Source organism: Hyperolius riggenbachi, chromosome 10 (assembly GCF_040937935.1).
Source record: "Hyperolius riggenbachi isolate aHypRig1 chromosome 10, aHypRig1.pri, whole genome shotgun sequence".
Taxonomy (NCBI): Eukaryota; Metazoa; Chordata; class Amphibia; order Anura; family Hyperoliidae; genus Hyperolius; species Hyperolius riggenbachi.
In genome coordinates this window covers 121,666,509-121,685,890 of record NC_090655.1, presented here as the reverse complement: position 1 = coordinate 121,685,890, position 19,382 = coordinate 121,666,509, and the positions used below count along the sequence as shown (strand labels likewise).

At 39.6% G+C, this 19,382-nt stretch overlaps 1 protein-coding gene across 4 annotated transcripts in view; it reads left to right on the top strand.

Moving 5' to 3' along the window:
- The window catches only part of LRRC20 (leucine rich repeat containing 20), a 576,862-nt gene extending 557,513 nt beyond the window's left edge, over positions 1–19,349 (top strand). For 2 of the 4 annotated variants that reach the window (XM_068257847.1, XM_068257846.1), the window contains exon 5: positions 19,037–19,349. In XM_068257847.1, the coding sequence (XP_068113948.1) occupies positions 19,037–19,155 (119 nt within the window). In that variant the 3' untranslated portion in view covers positions 19,156–19,349. The remainder of the gene's footprint in view (positions 1–19,036) is intronic. The other 2 variants (XM_068257850.1, XM_068257848.1) reach the window with 2 other exon arrangements.
- The last annotated feature ends 33 nt before the right edge of the window (positions 19,350–19,382 follow it).

Here is a 19,382-nt window from a genome sequence, read left to right as displayed (position 1 = left end):
ACTTGCTTTCAAACTTTCCTTTTGAACATCTGAATTACATAACACTACTGCCTATCAGTGCAGTTCTGTGTTTTTCTTTCAGCCCACTGGTTAACATAGTGATTTAGGGAAGACGCATATTCAGCTTCTTCCAGCATGCTATAAAAATGGAGGATAAAGAACTAATCCCATAAGAACTCGGCTCAGCAAATACTGGTGCGTACAATTCATTTTAAGCCTGGTACTAGCTCAAAGAAATGTTAACCATGAATACAATTCAAGCCCTTCTTGTAATTATCATTCAGCCTTGCATAACTTATTTTTTTTTATTAAATCCAGCATGCAATTTGGAGTGATAATATTGTTCAGTTTATTGACATGTAATGTATCTGGCCATTTGTCTTTAAAAAACAATCCATATAAGGATGAGGGTATGATGTTCAAAGTTGTAATAGATAATTCCCTTTTAACTTTAGCTATTGCATAATACATTTCTTTCTTAATCAGCAAGTATTGGTTGTCCCAAGTGGACTATTCTCCTCCACACAGACATCTAAGACTTTCCAATGGGTTGAACCAAGATTTCAAATGAATGAAACAGGGTCATTCAATGTAATGTCTCCACCTATAGGGGCCATATTCTATTGCTGAACTCGCCAGCGCTAAGCACTGGCGAGTTCTTAACTTAGGCGATGGGGGCATCGCCTAATCTAATTAAACTTTAGAACCCCCCCAGGCGGAAAAGAACTCGCTTGGGCGATATAATCGCCCAGCGAGTTCTTACCGCGGAATCCAATTATCCTTATCATGTCTCCGGGAAGCGATGCTTCCCGGCAGACATGAGCGTTAGCTTAGATCTGCAAAAAGCAGGTCTAAACTAGCTAACGCACGTCGTCGCCGCAGCATCTACGGGGTCTCCTTTAATAAGGAGACCCCCAGAGCTCCCCGTCGGGTCGCCGCACAGTTTAGAAGCCCCTGCGCAGCTCTGCAAAGGTTCCCCGTCATACAAAATCCGTCATGTAATTACAGTGTATCTAACACTGTAATTACTGTGCGCATAGAAGGAGCCCAGGGAAAGCATCTTTGAATCTGCAGCCGGGCTCCCCATTGGTCCGCTGTCTGAGCCATTTTATTGGTTCAGACAACGGACCAATGGGGAGCCCGGCTGCAGATTCAAAGATGCTTTGCCCGGGCACCTTCTATTCGCACAGTAATTACAGTGTTAGATACACTGTAATTACACAACGGATTTTGCGGCGAGAGGCGGCGGGTGATCGGTGGCGGTACGTATGACGGGGAACCTTTGCAGTGCTGCGCAGGGGCTTCTAAACTGTGCGGCGACCCGACGGGGAGCTCTGGGGGTCTCCTTATTAAAGGAGACCCCCAGATGCAGCGGCGGAAGATGGCGGCGGATGTTAGGCGGGTGAGTGCGCATGTGTGGGGAGTGAGGCCGTGGTGCTGATGGACAGCACCACAGCGTAAACTTCACTCCCCATCGCTCGGTAAAAGGGAGCATCGCTCAGGCTTTCGCCTGAGTAATGCTCCCTAACGATCGGCCATCGCGCGAAGGATATGGGCAATAGGATTTGCCGGTAATCCTCGCGCGATGGCAAGGTGATAAGTAGCTCGCATCTGCAAGCTACTTATCACCTTGAATAGGATATGGCCCTAAGTGTGTTATGTATTCTGTAAACAAGTAATTCAGGTGCGTTATGGAAATAAATCCCTTTTATAATGTTTTGCATGAAGGATAAGGGTTGTCAGACCATTCCGTCAAAGCTATCAATGTATATCTGTCCATTTTCAAAAGACTTCCTGTTCTGAGGCTGTTAACCTCATTGTCTGATCCAAACATTATGATTTCCTGACACAAGCTATAGGAGAATCTAGAACCTTCTATGTAAGTCTGGTTATATAACAAACAATTTCTCAAAAAGTGAATAAAGCCTAACAGGAACTATGAGGGCTCGTTCACACTAAGGGCATTTTTGCCCTTTTTTCAAGTGCAGGCGATTTTCAAAATCAGCCATAAAATGCTTGTGCAATGAATCTATATGAGAAGGCTCATAAATACAAAGCGGTGCTTGTACCATTTTTGGGGCGTTTTTGCTATAATGGAAGGTATAGGAAAATGCAAAACGCTCACAAAATCGCTTTGTGCAGCGATTGCATTCACCTTTTTAAGATTAAATACATTGTATTTATTTTTTTGCAGGTCAAAGAGTTCACTTCCTGACTTGCGTCAGGGAGTGAATTACAAAACAGCTCTGGAAAAGTGCTTAGGAAAGTGCTTTTACCAGAAACGCAGCGCGCAGTGGAGCAAGGGAGGGGAAAAAGCGCACAAAAATGCAAAACGCTTGCGTTTTCAGTTTTAGATGTGAATGAGTGCTTTCAGTGTCTGAAGACATTTCACATAGTGTTTACTAAATAGATTAAAGGGAAGGTTCAAGCAAAATAAAATAATGAGTTTCACTTACCTGGGGCTTCTACCAGCCCCATGCGTAACGCATTGAACCAGTAATGCGTAAAAATGTATGTGTTAATGTTCCTGCACTAGCAGGAATGCGTAAAAATGTACGAAGTGTGGCCCGCCGACCTCCAAGGTTGGCAAGCTGCCAGTGGGGGACTGGAGCAGCAGTGAGTGACTACGAGGGCACAGGATGGATGCATGCATGGGGCCGGTAGAAGCCCCAGGTAAGTGAAACTCATTTTTTAATTGTGCTTGAACCTTCCCTTTAAAGGAACACAATGAAACCAAACATTTTCCTACTTTTCATGTTAACTATCAGTAGCAAAAGTTGTAATGCATTGTGTGTAGATTTTAGCTACGTTTGGAATGTCTCATTTGCATAGGTAAATCTCTGCAGTTTGACATGCTAAGAACAGTGTAATATTGATGCAGAGCAATGGCTCTGGTATCAGGTTTCACACACCACAGTATTACAAATGTTTATGTTGCACATAAGATACATTTCCTCTGCTTTCTGCAGAGAGCTCTCAGAGACAGGCAGCTGGTTCTAGTGAGAGTCCATATTTTACAATCATGATCATGAACATCAGCAATTAAATTAGGGACTCTGTCTTCTCTTTGCCACTTTACAATCTAGTATTCTTTTTATTGTAGTCTCTGTTAATCCTAAATAGGTTTGTGCAACTTACTGTCTTGACAGAAGTGCAGAAGTTTCTCCTCAATCTACTGTAGATATGGATAGCAATAAAAACGCAAAAATGTTCCTATTCATTTCATCTGCATCAATAGGCCATAGCTTCCAGTGCCCTAGTGCCCAGCACCCACCACTGTTGCACCAGCTTGGTATATGCAGGTTCAATAAACTTATTTTCACAAATGTATATTTCAGAAATAAGCCAGTAGTAGCATATACACAGTACTCAGTGTACACTGTGCTTTGAGATGTTAGCATATAAACCTCTTTTATTGGTCAGCCCAAACACCAAGGGACTTCATACAACAATAGAGGACTTGTCAGCTGGACTGAGAACTTTGTGGTATTTTATGGTTTTTTTTTGTTTTTTTTTTTGCCCCAAAAAATCCTCTCATAGACTGGGTGACATTTATTTTGTTTTTGCTATTGTGTCAATTTCGTGAGGAATGATGTGGCCATACTATTAACACATTTTAGAGGATTTCCTTTAGAACTTGTTTCCACTAGAGGCAGTTCATAGCGTTTCCCCACTCGCAAATTCTGGAAATTGCAGCCTATTGAAATCAGTACCGAATTTGTAGAGACGGCCGTGGCATTAATGGAAACAGGGTCTTAAGGAAGAAGTTTACTGATACCCTTGCTATCTCTTTGCTTATTGTTTCTGAATCTTCCTGATCTTTTTTTGCTTCACAAGTTTGATTCATATAACTGCAGCAGGCATTCGGCCAGTGGAGTCGGAACACCAAACCTGCATACAGTGGGATGCGAAAGTTTGGGCAACCTTGTTAATCCTAATGATTTTCCTGTATAAATCCTTGGTTGTTACGATAAAAAATGTCAGTTAAATATATCATATAGGAGAGACACACACTGATATTTGAGAAGTGAAATTAAGTTTACTGGCTTTACAGAAATTGTGCAATAATTGTTTAAATACAATTCGGCAGGTCCATAAATGTGGGCACTGTTGTCATTTTATTAATTCCAAAACCTTTACAGTTAATTATTGGAACTCAAATTGGCTTGGTAAGCTCAGTAACCCCTGACCTACTTACACTGGTGAATCTAATTATGAGAAAGAGTATTGTAAGTTCCCCTCCTCTTTTAACTTTCTCTGAAGAGTAGCAACATGAGGGTTTTAAAACAACTCTCAAATGACCTTAAGACAAAGATTGTTCACCATCATGGTTTAAGGGAAGGATACAGAAAGCTGTCTCAGAGATTTCAGCTGTCTGTTTCCACAGTTAGGAACATATTGAGGAAATGGAAGACCACAGGCTCCGTTCAAGTTAACGCTCGAAGTGGCAGACCAAGAAAAATCTCGGATAAACATAAGTGACGGATGATGAGAACAGTCAGGGTCAACCCACAGACCAGCACCAAAAACCTACAACATCATCTTGCTGCAGATGGAGTCACTGTGCATCGTTCAACCATTCGGTGCACTTTACACAAGGAGATGCTGTATGCAGGAGTGATGCAGAGGAAGCCTTTTCTCCACCCACAGCACAAACAGAGCCGCTTGAGGTATGCTCAAGCACATTTGGACAAGCCAGCTTCATTTTGGAATAAGGTGCTGTGGACTGATGAAACTAAAACTGAGTTATTTGGACATAACAAGGGGCGTTATGCATGGAGGAAAAAGAACACCGCATTCCAAGAAAAACACCTGCTACCTATTTTAAAATATGGTGGTTGTTCCATCATGCTTTGGGGCTGTGTGGCCAGTGCAGGGACTAGGAATCTTGTCAAAGTTGAGGGATACTGAATTTCACTCAGTATCAGCAGATTCTGGAGACCAATGCCCAGGAATCAGTGACAAAGCTGAAGCTGCGACGGGGCTGGATCTTTCAACAAGACAACGACCCTAAACACTGCTGAAAATCCACTAAGGCATTCATGCAGAGGAACAAGTACAACATTCTGAAATGGCCATCTCAGTCCCCAGACCTGACCTGAATATAATTGAAAATATGTGGTGTGAGTTGAAGAGAGCAGTCCATGGTCAGAAGCCATCAAACTTGAATGAACTACAGATGTGTTGTAAAGAGGAATGGTCCGAAATACCTTCAGCCAAATTCCAGACTCTCATTGGAACCTACAGGAAGCGTTTAGAGGCTGTAATTTATGCATAAGGAGGATCTACTAAATATTGATTTCACTTCTTTTTTATGGTGCCCAACTTTATGCACTTGCCTAATTTTTTTAAACCATTATTGCACACTTTCTGTAAATCCAATAAACTTCATTTTACTTCTCAAATATCACTGTGTGTGTCTCCTATATGATATATTTAACTGACATGTTTTTATCATAACAACCAACAATTTATTCAGGAAAATCATGACGATTAACAAGGTTGCCCAAACTTTCGCATCCCACTGTATTTGTTTTGCATCTGTGACTCAAACTGTCTGAGGCACAAGAACAGCATAACATCCCAGCCAAATCGGCAAAGGCAATTTTTATATTCTTTTCACTTTTTCTTTTTATTGGAAACTGAAGAAGCATATCTTAAATGAAAGCATGGTTGGCTAGCTGAGACTTTAATGAAGACAGCACAACACGGGCAATATGTTGATTTGATAAGCCATATACACAGCCAGGAATTGCAAATCTCAAATGGCCTCTGGGAATGAATCTACTTGGCAGGATAGCTACTGCAAAGCAGCAATCAAAGCAAAAGGTGGCTACTTTGAAGAACCTAGAATATGACATATTTTTAGTTGTTTCACACTTTTTGGTTATGTACTATACTTCCACATGTGTTAATTCATAGCTTGGATGCCTTCAGTGTGAATCTACAATGTTCATAGTCATGAAAATAAATAAAACTCTTTAAATGAGAAGGCGTGTCCAAACTTTTGGTCTGTACTGTAAGTTCATAAGCACATCTGCTATGATGGTTGTTGGATCATTCTTTGCATGTCTGATTGCTATCTCATTTCTGTACCCAGGTTTATGCTTGAGTACGAAAGGCAATAGGTTCTATGTGGATTCATTTTTTTTAGGTACAGATTGTCTTTAAAGTAATGACTGTTCACCCTTACCTTTGCAAACCACCTATATGTGTCTCTGTGTTGCCTTATATAGTTTTTAGGATCCTTGAATCACTGTCTATTAAAATAGTAATTGGCTTTTATGGTTGCCAGACTTCCCCCTACCACTGTCTAATTTTTAGTGTTTGATCCTTAGCTGTGTAATCTATGAGGAAGCTTTGGAAATGGAAAATAGTACGACTAAATGATAACCAACAGTGGCAGGTGCTGTGTTCAACAGTACTAGGTGTATGATCTGGGTACAGCTGTTATATAGCTAAGTACCGGCTATGAGCTAAAGTGTATAAAATGGGTGGCATCACAACCAAATTTATTTGCCTAATTTATACACTGTATTCAGTAGCCAAGTACTGGCAACCAAGTCATCCACCTGCCAAGGATAGGGTTAAGGCGGACAGAAGATGAGCATTGATTACTGTTAAGGTGCCCATACATCTAATTATTTTCCCTTGCAAATTTAAGCAATGTGATCAATGCCCCAACTTGACCACCAAATCATAATTTTGATTGATTTCTATCCAAAATCGTTTAAAAATGTCAATTGCTCCGAACTAAAAGTTCTTGCTTGAAAGGGGGGTGGGTATGCTGCAATAGCTACAGTAGATTTGCGGCAGACCCGCCTCCCAGGACCCCCATCTAAAATAGCCCTTTGAGCGCCCTTGCAGAGTGTTGGCAGTGGAGTGCACACTCATCTGTTAACATGGGGCACTCCTCCTGTGTCCTATTTCCATCCTATAGACTTTATACCAATACAAGGATATGTATATCAAAAATATTGAAGAAACCTGAAGAATTTATATGCAAAACTACAAAAAGTTTTTATTGAAGACAACACTTGCACAAAAATGTTCATAAAAGGTATCCTTCAGGAAACATTTTCCATAGCAAAGAATGGCGAACATACAGTAGAAATTAACATCAAGATTAGTGCAGTTGTAAATATTGAGGCGACAACGCTGACTTGTTTTGGGATAGACATTTCATCAGGCCTACACATATAAAGAAAAATCTAAAAACAATAAATATAAAACCATTAGAACCATATGGTAATAAGATGCAACTAAAGAGTGAAGATGAAGCAGTGAAGGAGGAGTTTGCTGGTGGAAAGGTATGCTCTTCTGCAACACTCTGCAGGGTCCCCAAGGAGAGTACTAAATGGGGGAGACCTGAGCGGCCTCCCATTTGGTCCTGCACTGTGGCGACCATTCCATAGATTCCATAGTGAAATTATTAAAAATATATTTGCAGTGTGTGGCAGTAATAGATCCCTCCCTGATCAGATTTATTTCAGAGAGGCTTCTATCTCTGCCATTGAATATCCACCTTCTTTTGCCTAATACTTGTTTGAGCTTATTACCAGTTTCAGGGACATCTGCAGATTCTTCCTGTTGCTATTATGCTTATAGTCTAAAATTTTTCTTGCACCCTTGTTAAACTATTAGGTTGAAAGGTCTCCCTCATAAATATTATGGTAAAGTGAGAAAATAACAAGGCCATTTCAAGTGGATGTTTTCACTCACTATTTTAAAACATAGAATTGACCGCTAACTAGGAGGTTCAATCAGTTAAAATGAGGTGTAAATACCAATAAATATTTTAAATATACCCCTCTCTATAGGGTTTAGCAATCTATAACCCTACTCAAGGGTTGACCCAGGACAAGTCCATCACATCCTACAGAGCTAAACTTACATTTTTGCCATATCATGTCCTGTCATGACAAATATTGTATAGTATTAGTTAATCATTATCGCCTAAATGGTTCAGAAGAACGTGAGAGGTAAAAGCAGATAGAAACAAAATAAAATAAAGAAAAAAGTGAATAGAAAAGATTTATCTACCAGACCCAAATAGGAGTAATATACTAGCAGCTGTGTCAGAAAGGATAATATACCTCACATGTTATGTGGTCTACTCTACATAACCATTTCATCAGTTGTAAGTTGATAAATAAAAACTATTTGCATCCTTACTGTACAGCACAAAACAGGCACACTTGTCCAAAGTAGCCAGTCAAATCTTTGTTTCATTTCCCAAATGACATGTGATTGACTGCTGTAGCCAATAACTTTAGTATTCCTTTGGTTTTCTTTTGAGTATAGGAGTTTATGTGATTGTACTTTAGTATTTCATTTATGGGCAATGCTAAATTTAGCTTATGTGTATGTTCCGCCACGTAGCCTATGATGTTCCAAAGATCACATATTAATCAACCAACAATCTACTTGTAGGAACACAGCACGTATGTAACCATACTCTCAAACCCACTAGTGGAGTAATGCCTGTAAATCAAAATGAAGGGATAAATAAATAAGTAGGCAGTTTTAGGCAGATGTGAAAAAAAAAATGCTGTAAAGTAAGACTGTCTTCACAAATATACTTTTGTATATTCTTATCAATTTGCAGAATACAAAGGGCCCGATGCTATTCCTGGCGTTATTAGTTGTGATGTGTACATTACTATTTCACATTCACTCTGTATTTTAAAGTCTCTTTCATAGTGCGACGTTAAAGTCCCGCGTTAGAAAATTTTATAACACAGACTAACGCACAGCAACACAAAGTCTGTGTTACATTCACAGTGCACACGTTGCGTTGTGTGTAACGTGTAGCAATATTTAGAAAGTGCTGCATGCTGTGTGTTTAGCAATACATTTGCTGCGCTGTGTGTTGCACATGCTCAGTAATGTTTTTTTTTTTTTAATGTAACGCATGCGCCGTTTTCGTTCCATCACTATGCGACGAAAACAGCGCACCAAGAGACACATAACGTAGTACAAAATAACGTTCAATTTTATAACCTACATGCAATGCGTTAGGGGCACGTTGTGCGACTTTAATGTCGTCTCAAACGCAACTTCCCACTGTGAAAGGGGCCTAAAACATTGAATTGACTGCTAACTAGGAGGTTCAATCAGTTAAAATGAGGTGTAAATACCAATAAATATTTTATATATACCTATTGTTTTGATCGGTGGTTTGAAACATATGTGATATAGCATGCGACTTAGCAAATGGGAAATAGCATAACATACGTCTTATTTATGAATTCGCTTTCGCTGCAGTTTATGGTGCATGCAAAATTGCATAGCTTTCATGTGAGTTCTAAACACATTTCCACAGTTTGGTTGTTTGTTGTTGACTGTTGAAAATGTAATTTGTTAGTTGTTTTTTTCCGTTCAAGTAAGATTTTTACAACGCATATTTTATTTATATATATTTTTGTAGTACAGCAATAACAATGTTTATAAACACAATAAGCTTTAGATCGGTTATTTTCTATGAATTGATATACTGTATATACATATCTTATAAAAGAAATGTTATGAAACACACTAGCAAGCAAATCAATACATACAGACATTTTAATCCTGCATTTCCCCCTCAATTTTTTCATATGTGTTTGTTCCAAGTGGGGATAATTTTTTTTTTTTTAAAGAAGCTCAATAATGTTGATGCATAAAAGTTACCATTAATAGTTAATGCAATCATAGTCATTGGGTTGTTACTAATTATGTAAACCACGGTTAATGAAGGTTATTAAGATTCGTTTTACCAAGGTGTGTGAAGTAGGGTATAAATATTGAATACTAAAGGCAGTTCAGTTCCTAGATTGCATTTCTTATTCATTAACATGTCAGCCAATATGAAAAGAAATGGCTCCACTAGCCAAAACCATAGTGAAAAGTATTTTTGTTCGCAAAGGGATAGGAGAAGATCTCCACACCGACAAAGAAACAGGTCTCCCAGGAGCCCTGGCCCTTCTGGAAGCCAGCGTCAAGGTGCCAGTGTAAGCTCACACAGACAACACACATCTAGCCACCGCACCAAGCATAGGCAAGGCCATGCTACTCAGCACACCCACTTACTTCAGCCTAACCACAGGCAACTTACTGACACACACTGACACAACACAAACACCCTCAAGCACACACACAAATGTGTATGTTGCACTATAGTTACTTCACCAAGTCACACATTTCCTATCAATGCACTTTGCCTTGGCCATGTTAGAATAGATCAGCTACATCTGCTATATTGCTAAAGGCAATACACTAAATTAATTTTAGCACAGTGCTATTTCACAGTCCTCATAAAAGGACAGAACAGCAAAGAACATGCACATAAGTATGGGTATAAACATTTTATTCATCTTAGCACTGTGCTATTTGACATTCTTCATAAGAGGACAGAACAGAACATACACTGAACTATGCATATAAAAGCTTTATATACTTACTTTTTCATAAAAGAATTTGTTCTCGAGGATTGAATATAGTCCAAGGAATGTTTTGACCTACTTAGAGAATGACTATTGAAAACATGGACAACTTATCTTCTGGTGACAGCAAAATCGCAGAAACCGGTCAGGAATGATCTAGAGAGTGGTCTACTCCAAGTGTACTACACTTACAGTATCTGGCACTTGATGTGCATTAAGACATGCTTAAAGAGAAACCGTGACCAAGAATTCAACTTCATCCCAATCAGTAGCTGATACTCCATTTTACATGAGAAATCTTTTCCTTTTCACAATTGGATCATCAGGGGGCTCTGTATGGCTGATATTGTGGTGAAACCCCTCCCACAAAAAACTCTGAGGATTATGGTACTCCTGGCAATTTCCTGTCTGTGAACTTTGTTGCATTGTGGGAAATAGCTGTTTACAAACACTAAGGGCCATATGCAATTCAGTTTTTCTCCTGAGTTTTCTCCTAGGAGATAATTTTTCATCTTCCATTTAAAATAACTTTCCAGCACTTTTCAATTTAAAAAGTACCAAAAAGTAGGTAAAAGACTACTATCAAATTTATTTTGAGTATTTTCTTGCTTTCTGGTGGCTTAAAAGGCATTTTATTGACAAGTTTAAAATTATCACCTAGGAGAAAACTCAGGTGAAAAAGTGAATTGCATATGGGCCTAAGTCATTTATACATAATTATTGTAAAAATGAAGCACTTTTTTTTATTACATTATTTTCACTGGAGTTCCTCTTTAATGTTGATTGGGTCCCTGTTGTACAGGACTCATGATGTGAGTATGTTTTTATCTGTTTTTATGCAACATTTTGAATAAATTATTTTTGCTGGGTACCCCTGGACACTGATCAGTGTTTTTAACTCATATCTTGGTGACGGTCACATTGTCCCTCTGAGCACTTGGTGTCTGCAGGAGGATACTTTTAAAGCTCTGCAAGATCTGCTCTGCCAGGGCTGAGGATTTAACAACTATTGGTTTATCTATCCTGTGGAATAGACCAGTGATTCTCAACATTTTATTGGTATGTACCCCTATTAAAAATGCTGTACCCACTATTTACCCCAAGCATAATAAACATTATCACAAGTGCTCAAATAGGGGTTGTGGAGAGGCGCCCAATATATAGGTACTGACTGATTTTGAAAATAATAAAACAAGGTTTCTTACCTTACCTTACCACAACCCCTGTTTGAGTACTCTTACAGAGCTGCCGACCTTCACTACTTTGGGACTCGTTCTACTAGTAGAGAAGACCCAAGGAGGAGAGCGACCATCCGAGTCCGGAGCAGACCGGGAGACCAAGCGGGAACGGTCCAAATTTCCCACACGCACATATGGTGGTTGCAGGATTGCAACCCATCCTTGTATTCAATTGTTCCTAAATTGAACCTCCAGGGTTTTAATGATACTGCACTATTGGGCTCCTGGTCTTCCTTTTTTCAAAAGAAACACAGGGAACTCCGTTCCAAGGAACAGAGAACCCCGAATCTGTTACACTACATTATCACAAGTACCTCTTGACAAATATATATTTAATCATAGTACATGATAATTGGTTCTAAACTATTCCCAAGCATTTACTATTGCTTTTAATTAGATAAAACACTAATTTGGTGTTGCTTAAATAAGATTTATCATTTTCTAAAACTCTAAATTTGTTATTCTTGGATAACTATATTAACCCGAGTACCGCTTGGAACCAGCAGAAGTACACCTGCATGAAAATGTACATGAATCTGCATAAACTTTGAAAATTGACATATCATTGATCATCCCTAATGGACAAGCAACTACTGATGAAGTCAGCAGACGCACCAAAACTGTGCTTAAAGTCCAAACATTGCTAACTCTCATTCTTGCTAAGAAAAACTGCAATTGCAAAACAGTAGTCTATAGTGATTATGTGCACCTAACCTTTAAACATATCACTCCAAATATATGATTTTGACCGAAACATACTGTATATATGATAAAAACACATAGCACTTTTTAATGTATTAAACATTTTACATGACGTTATTAATTAGAATGTCACAGGAAAATGATTGATGTATTTTACACTTGCAGCTGTAAAGGGGAACTGAAGTAAGAGGTATACGGAGGCTTCCATATTTATTTCCTTTTAATCAATACCAGTTGCCTGGCAGCCCTGCTGGTCTATTTCTCTGCAGTAGTATCTAAATAACACCAGAAACAAACATGCAGCTAGTCTTGTCAGATCTGACTTTAAAGATAGCGAAACACCTGATCTGCTGCATGCTTGTTCAGGGGCTATGGCTTATAATATTAGAGGCAGAGGATCAGCAAGGCTGCCAGGCAGCTGGTATTGCTTAAAAGGAAATAAACATGGCAGCCTCCATATACCTCTCTCTTCAGTTCCCCTTTAAAAGCAGTCACAGCTCAACTTTTACATGTAACCTCTGGTGTTTAGACCTGTCTGAGCACAGGTCTTAGCTTGCACCCATATTTGGCATGGCTAATTCACATTCCGCTTGCGCTAAACAAAATGGCATACGCCGGAGACACCCACAATGCCTTTAAAACCTGCATGCAAATTACATGAATGCTAACTTAATGCTCACTCATGCAAGACTGGGCGAGTGCTGCAATAGAATATGTGCTCTCTAATTCACATGCATAAACCAACCTCGTTCATTTTGCACTTGCAAGTTTAACAATAGCATCGGGCCAAAAGTGAGCTAGGTAAAAAATATCAAATCAACATTTGGAGTGACTACCCTTAGACTTATAAACAGCATCATTTCTAATAGATACTATTCTACAAAATCAGGGAGTTTGCAGGCTCATAGTCAGATAGAAGACTTGCATCCGAAAAGCCATATCTCTGATGTGACAGGTCATGCAATTCAACTACACATGAGAACTAAAGAACTTCGATGCAAAAAAATTAGAATCAAGTGTTGAGGACTAACTACTAGTAGTCAGAATTTAAAATATTCGGCTTTAGCAAAAGGCAGTTTGTTTGCCAAAGGACAGGTACAATAATGAGTGTCTTTAGGCAACAGTGCAGCATGGTGGAGGTTCCTTGCAAGTTTGGCACTGCATTTCTGCAAATGAAGTTGGGTATTTAGTCAGGATTAATTTTATATTCAATACTTAGAAATACAAGGAAATAATTCTGCATACATATTAGTGCAATATCAGTACAAAACAAGGCAATCTGTTCCCCCGCTTCAATTGTTGCTTTATTCCCCGTGAAAAGTCACAATGAAAATGTATACAGATCCATAGCGGGACAAAACAGTATGGTTACATCAAACCTTGACCAGGGTCCGCTTCGTGACGGGTAGGGATGGGTGACCAGGGGGTGTATGGACGGCGTAACAGCCGTTTCGCACCGGTATGGCGCTTGCAGGGCCCTGTACAAACCCCCCAGTTTCCTGCTTCCCTTCAGTCTCCGAGTGGCGATCGCCGCTTCGCCGTCTGTAAAGATAGTACAGCGTTGTGATCTACAGTGACACGGCTGTCCCCCTGGGGCACTAGAGAGCGATCGGCTCTCATAGGCTGAAGCCTATGACAGCCAATCAACGTGATCGGCTGGTTGGGGGGAGGGAGGGGGAAAAAACACAAATAGGCAGATTTAATAATAAATAAAAAAAAGATAAATATTTGTAAAAAAAAAACAAAAAAACACTGGTGGGGCAATCAGACCCCACCAACAGAGAGCTCTGTTGGTGGAGAGAAAAGGGGGAGGGAAGGACTTGTGTGCTGTGTTGTGCGGCCTTGCAGCTTGGCCTTAAAGCTGCAGTGGCCTGTTTTAGAAAAAATGGCCTGGTCTTTAGGGGGTAAAGCTTGTGGTCCTGAAGTAGTTAAATACTATTCCCCTTCTGAATTATTGCAACTTGGAAGGAGGTGTACTTCAGAACCCCAAATTACCCTTACACGCCCTGCACACTATAGCATTGCTGCTGTAGCGGTGCCTAGTTTCGGTATTAGGGGCTGAGCGCTGTGTGCAGAAACAACCTGCGTCGATATTTATACATTATACAATACAATCAGGGAGACGTCTGATTGGCCTCAAATTTATTCTGCAACAGGACAACGACTGCAAGCATACAACCAATGTCACTAAGAATTATCTTTACTGTAAAGACAAGCATTGTGTTGTGGGAGTGATAATATGGCACAGTCCTGATCTCAACATCATTGAGCATGTCTGGGATTACATGAAGAGACAAAATAAGGCAGTCTTCAGCCACAGATAGTTTGTGGTAAGCTCTATATGATGTTTGGAACCACCATCCTGCGAAGTTCCTTCAAAATTTGTGTGCAAGCCCATAAATTCGAAAGAATTTTAATCATTCATATCCTCACTGCCGCAAGGCTATCCATATCCTCTAACTGGAAAAAAAATGCCCCCCCCCCCCAGAACTCTCAGAAGTTCTAATAAAAATCAAATGGATCAAACTTATGGAAAAACTAACCGCTACGCTGAGGAATACTGAACTACGCTTTGATAAAATTTGGGGTCCATGGGAGAACCACTTCCCTAATGGCTAGTCTCTCCTGGGTATTTGTCACGATCGGTGTAACACAGAGAGGGTCTGATTACCAGTGAACTGCAGTATCACCGAGAATACAGAATATACCCGATTATTGGTGATCTGCAGTATCACCGATAATCAGATATATCTACTAACCTCTGGACACCTGATATAACAAGTGAGTGTTAGATGCAACAGTATACTTTGAGTACGGCACAGAAGAATGTTCCTTCTGATGGCCTAGACTCTCCCGGGGGAGGAGCTAGGCTGAGAGTAGGAAGGACAGAGCGTGAGTGACACCAGTGAGAGGGTGTCATTAACAGGTCTGGGAACTGCCTCTAACAGTAAGGCCAGTTCTCGAGGTCGGGCAAGCCAGGTCGTTAACACACAGACAGATAAGGTACAGATTCAGGAGACAGATACGGAATCCAATAAACAGGCAGGGTTTGGCAACGGAGTATCAGAATAGCAAGGTACAGAGTCAGGAGGCAAATACGGAGTCCAGGAACGAGCAGAGTTTGGCAACAGGATATCAGAAATAGCAAGGTACAGAATCAGAGTTCAGAGGAATAGTCAGGCAGAAGGTCATAACAAATAATACAGTTCAATATTCCTAATACTAAGGTGTGAGTTCCTTGATCATCAATACCTTTGGAAACTATGCTAGAACACAGATACAGACAAGGTCTGAGTGCTACCACGTAGTGATTGCAACGGCAGACAACCAGAGAATGACCAGCACCCAGTATATATACTATAGCGCTCTCCAGCGCCACCCCTAAGTGCTGGACCAATGGAAAGTGGTGAAAATGTCATCTGACCCGCTTGGTCAGCTGACTCTTCTCTGGCTGTCATATAAACTCTGCCTCTCAGCGCACGCACGCGTCCTTCTGAACCTGTGTGGACTAGCAGTCCCAGCCACACCAGACATGTCTTGCAATGTATCTGCTGATTCGGGTGCGGGGGCCGCTGCCCCGCTCTCCAAGCAAGCGGCGGCTTCCCCGCGTCCAACCAAAATGTCAGTAGTATTGCTATGCGCGCAATCCGCTGCATCCAACGCGGACTCCACCGCTCTGCCCATGCGGCGGTTTCTTCGCGTTGTGCCGCCATGTTGGACGCTCACCTTGAGCGTTTGCGGCGGCTTTTCCGCGTTTCCTCACAGTATTCCTATATACTAGGGTCAACCTTAGGATTTATTTTGCTTGCCACTTTGGCCACTCATTATAATGTATAAAGTACCAGAGCCAATCTGATCTTCCTCCCTTTACTAGTCTCCTCGACCAAAGATAGGGGTTAATGTCTCTTTGTTTTTTTTAAACTGATTATTGTTCAATATTCAACTTTATATTTACAGGTGCATAGACTTTGTGAAACTCTGCATTATGTTTTATTAATGGGCCTGATCTTTGTCATCTACCCCATTCCGATCTATAATATGGACTTGGATACTGATATACTACTTGTACATTTCCCCAGTCCCTGGGGGTAACCTTCTACGCTTACTGCACCCCCACTTTTTGACTTTGCCTATTCTGTACTACTCTGTACTAAAATTTGATAATTGGCTATGTACCTGCACCTGTAAACTTTTTCTTTTTATAATCGAAATCAAAAATAGTGTTAAAAAAAAAAATCTGTGTGCAAGTGTACCTACATGAACTCAAGTTGTTTTGAAAGCACCGGGTGGCCAGACCAAATGTTGATTTAATGTTGATTTAATTTATATTTCTCTTCTGTTAATTCACTTTGTATTTAATTGTCAAAAATAAATTACCACTGCTGTTTGTGAAAGCATTTTTGATTTACTGAATTTTTTCTAATGTGCCTAAAACCTTTGAACAGTATTGTAAATGCATGTGTTAACTTTTCCTCTAATAGTGGGAATTCGTCTCCTAGCAACTACCCCCATTCACATCGCAAAAAAGCAGTATACTCAACTGGCCATCTTTTAAATTGTTTTGTCACTCGAGCAGAACAACTTCTTTATATCTAATACAGTGGAAGAGATTCAAAGTACTTTTTAAGTGTTCGCAAACTGACAATCATGCAGATGTTAATTGGTTCAGTGCCTGGTTGAAAGTGTGTATTGTCCTGGTCGAAACCTGAGCTGAAAATAAACTGATGAGACAAACCATTTTATTTATACTCCTTTAAAAAAATAGTGTTTTAGAGTGCCAGAGTTTATTTATTTATTTTTTTAAAGCTAAAAAATAGGTTTTATGTTGTATTGTCTCATATTACTGATACAGCCTGTTATTGTCCCATAAGATAAAATATATTAACTGTTGCCCTATATTATCCATCCCCTGCATGCTAAAGCTGTTCTCTTCCAGACAAGAGTTTTATAACTAATTCCTTACTAGTAAGGGTTACCTTATAGTCCGACTAGGTCAGTGATCTGCAAACTTGGCTCTCCAACTGTTTAGGAACTACAAGTCCCACAATGCATTTGCCTTTATGAATGACTGTGGCTGTCAGATTCCTGCAATACATTGTGGGACTTGTAGTTCCTTAACAGCTGGAGAGCCAAGTTTGCAGATCATTGGACTAGGTCCTGACTAAAGAGAAATAGTCGCATACCTGAAAGTTTAACTCTTTAATAGGGATGGTCGGAAATGGCAATTTCTGTTTCCGCGGAAAATCCGTTTTCTGCCACTGCCGATTACTGCTTTCCGCTAATGATTTCCGCATTTCGATACGGATTTTAGCTGTAATTTCCGCAGATTTTAACATTGATTTTCTCAAAAACTACAAGGTCTTTTTGAAAGATTTTTTCCTCTTGTCTACTTAACATGCCCTGAAAATGTGGTGTTTCTAGCTCCTATGGGGGCTTTGCTATTAACCTCTAAATTTGGCATCATACCACATATTGGTAATGCGAATTTTCTGCATTTTACATTACAGTCAACAGTGGCCTACTTTGGCGGTTAATTGCAAAGCCCCCATAAGTTTTAGAAACACCAAATTGTCAGGCTAAGTTAAAAAGAAAAGTGGTAACAAAAGTAAAAAAATATTTAAAAAATACTTTGTAGTTTTTAAGAAAATCGATGTTAAAGTCGGCATAAATTACCGCAAAAATCCGCATTGGAGCCGCTATGCGGTATGACGCTGAATTTAGAGGTTAATAGCAAAGCCCCCATAGGTGCTAGAAACACCAAATTTTTAAGTTATGTTAAGCAGAAAAGTAGGAACAATAGGAAAAAAAATTCTTTTAAAAAGACGTTGTAGTTTTTGAGAAAATTGATGTTAAAGTCGGCGAAAATTTCCCCGAAAATTTCAGCGAAAATCCACCTATCGCACTTGCATTACAGATTTCTGAATTTTGATGCAAAAATGCAATTTCCGATTGGAAATGCAGAAATAGAATTTCCGTGGAATCCGAACGAGCATCCCTACTCTTTAAGGCAGAGAAATATGAAAAGAAACACAGGCAAGTTATTTGTATGCTTGGCACTATACCTACACATGTCTAGCTCATCATGGGCCTGATGCACAGAACTGTGGTAATATTGCCGTACACAGACAGTGTACAACAATATTAACCTTACTTCCGGCAAGATATACCGTGACTTATACCCTGCTTAAAAATGTTTGACATAGATGCCCTTTTATTTGTAACAGGAAAAGAGCCTTTGGCACCATTATCATCAACATACAGGGCTGTTTCATCATACTTGCCTAGAAATTGTAAATACAATAAAAGCCTGAATAATGAGTACCAGGTGGTGACTACACTGTTGGCTGCATTGATTGGATAACTGTACATGCCTAGAAATACACTTTACCCTATTAGATGTAAATAAGTCAATCTATACAGATGTGAAAATGTCTATTATAGAAAAAGATTGAAGTTATGTTGTTTTTTATTTCTCTGAATGTACCATGACCTGAATTATGTAGAACATTCATAGAAGTAGTGGAAACATAATTTCACTACTGGTGAGGGGGAAACCATTTTAAGCACTTTCAGGTATTGTCACAAGTACAGTGTATCAACAAAATGTTGTAATGAATATATAATGAGTATACAGCAAACTGTAGATAACATGCCTATGCATTTTTTGTGCAGATATTCCTGTGGATGAGCTGAATAGTATGCCACATCTATCAAGTGTGAATGTCCAGATGAACCCTATAAACAAGGACAGTCTGAATCAGGGCAATATCAAATTTGAACTTGCCATGTAAGCTGTGTAAGACGTGTTATCAGAACTGGAAAATGCCTTCTGTATTTTAAATGCAGCAAATTTTGCCAATGTAGACTTTGGTGAATCAATCCAGTCCATTATTTTAAAATTATTAGTGTGCCTTTCTTTTTGGCGTGACTACTGCTGGTTACAGGGATATATTAAATATGATTTAATAAAAGCATTTTAAAATCAGTTGTTTAAAAGGATTACCGTCTGTTTGTGAAA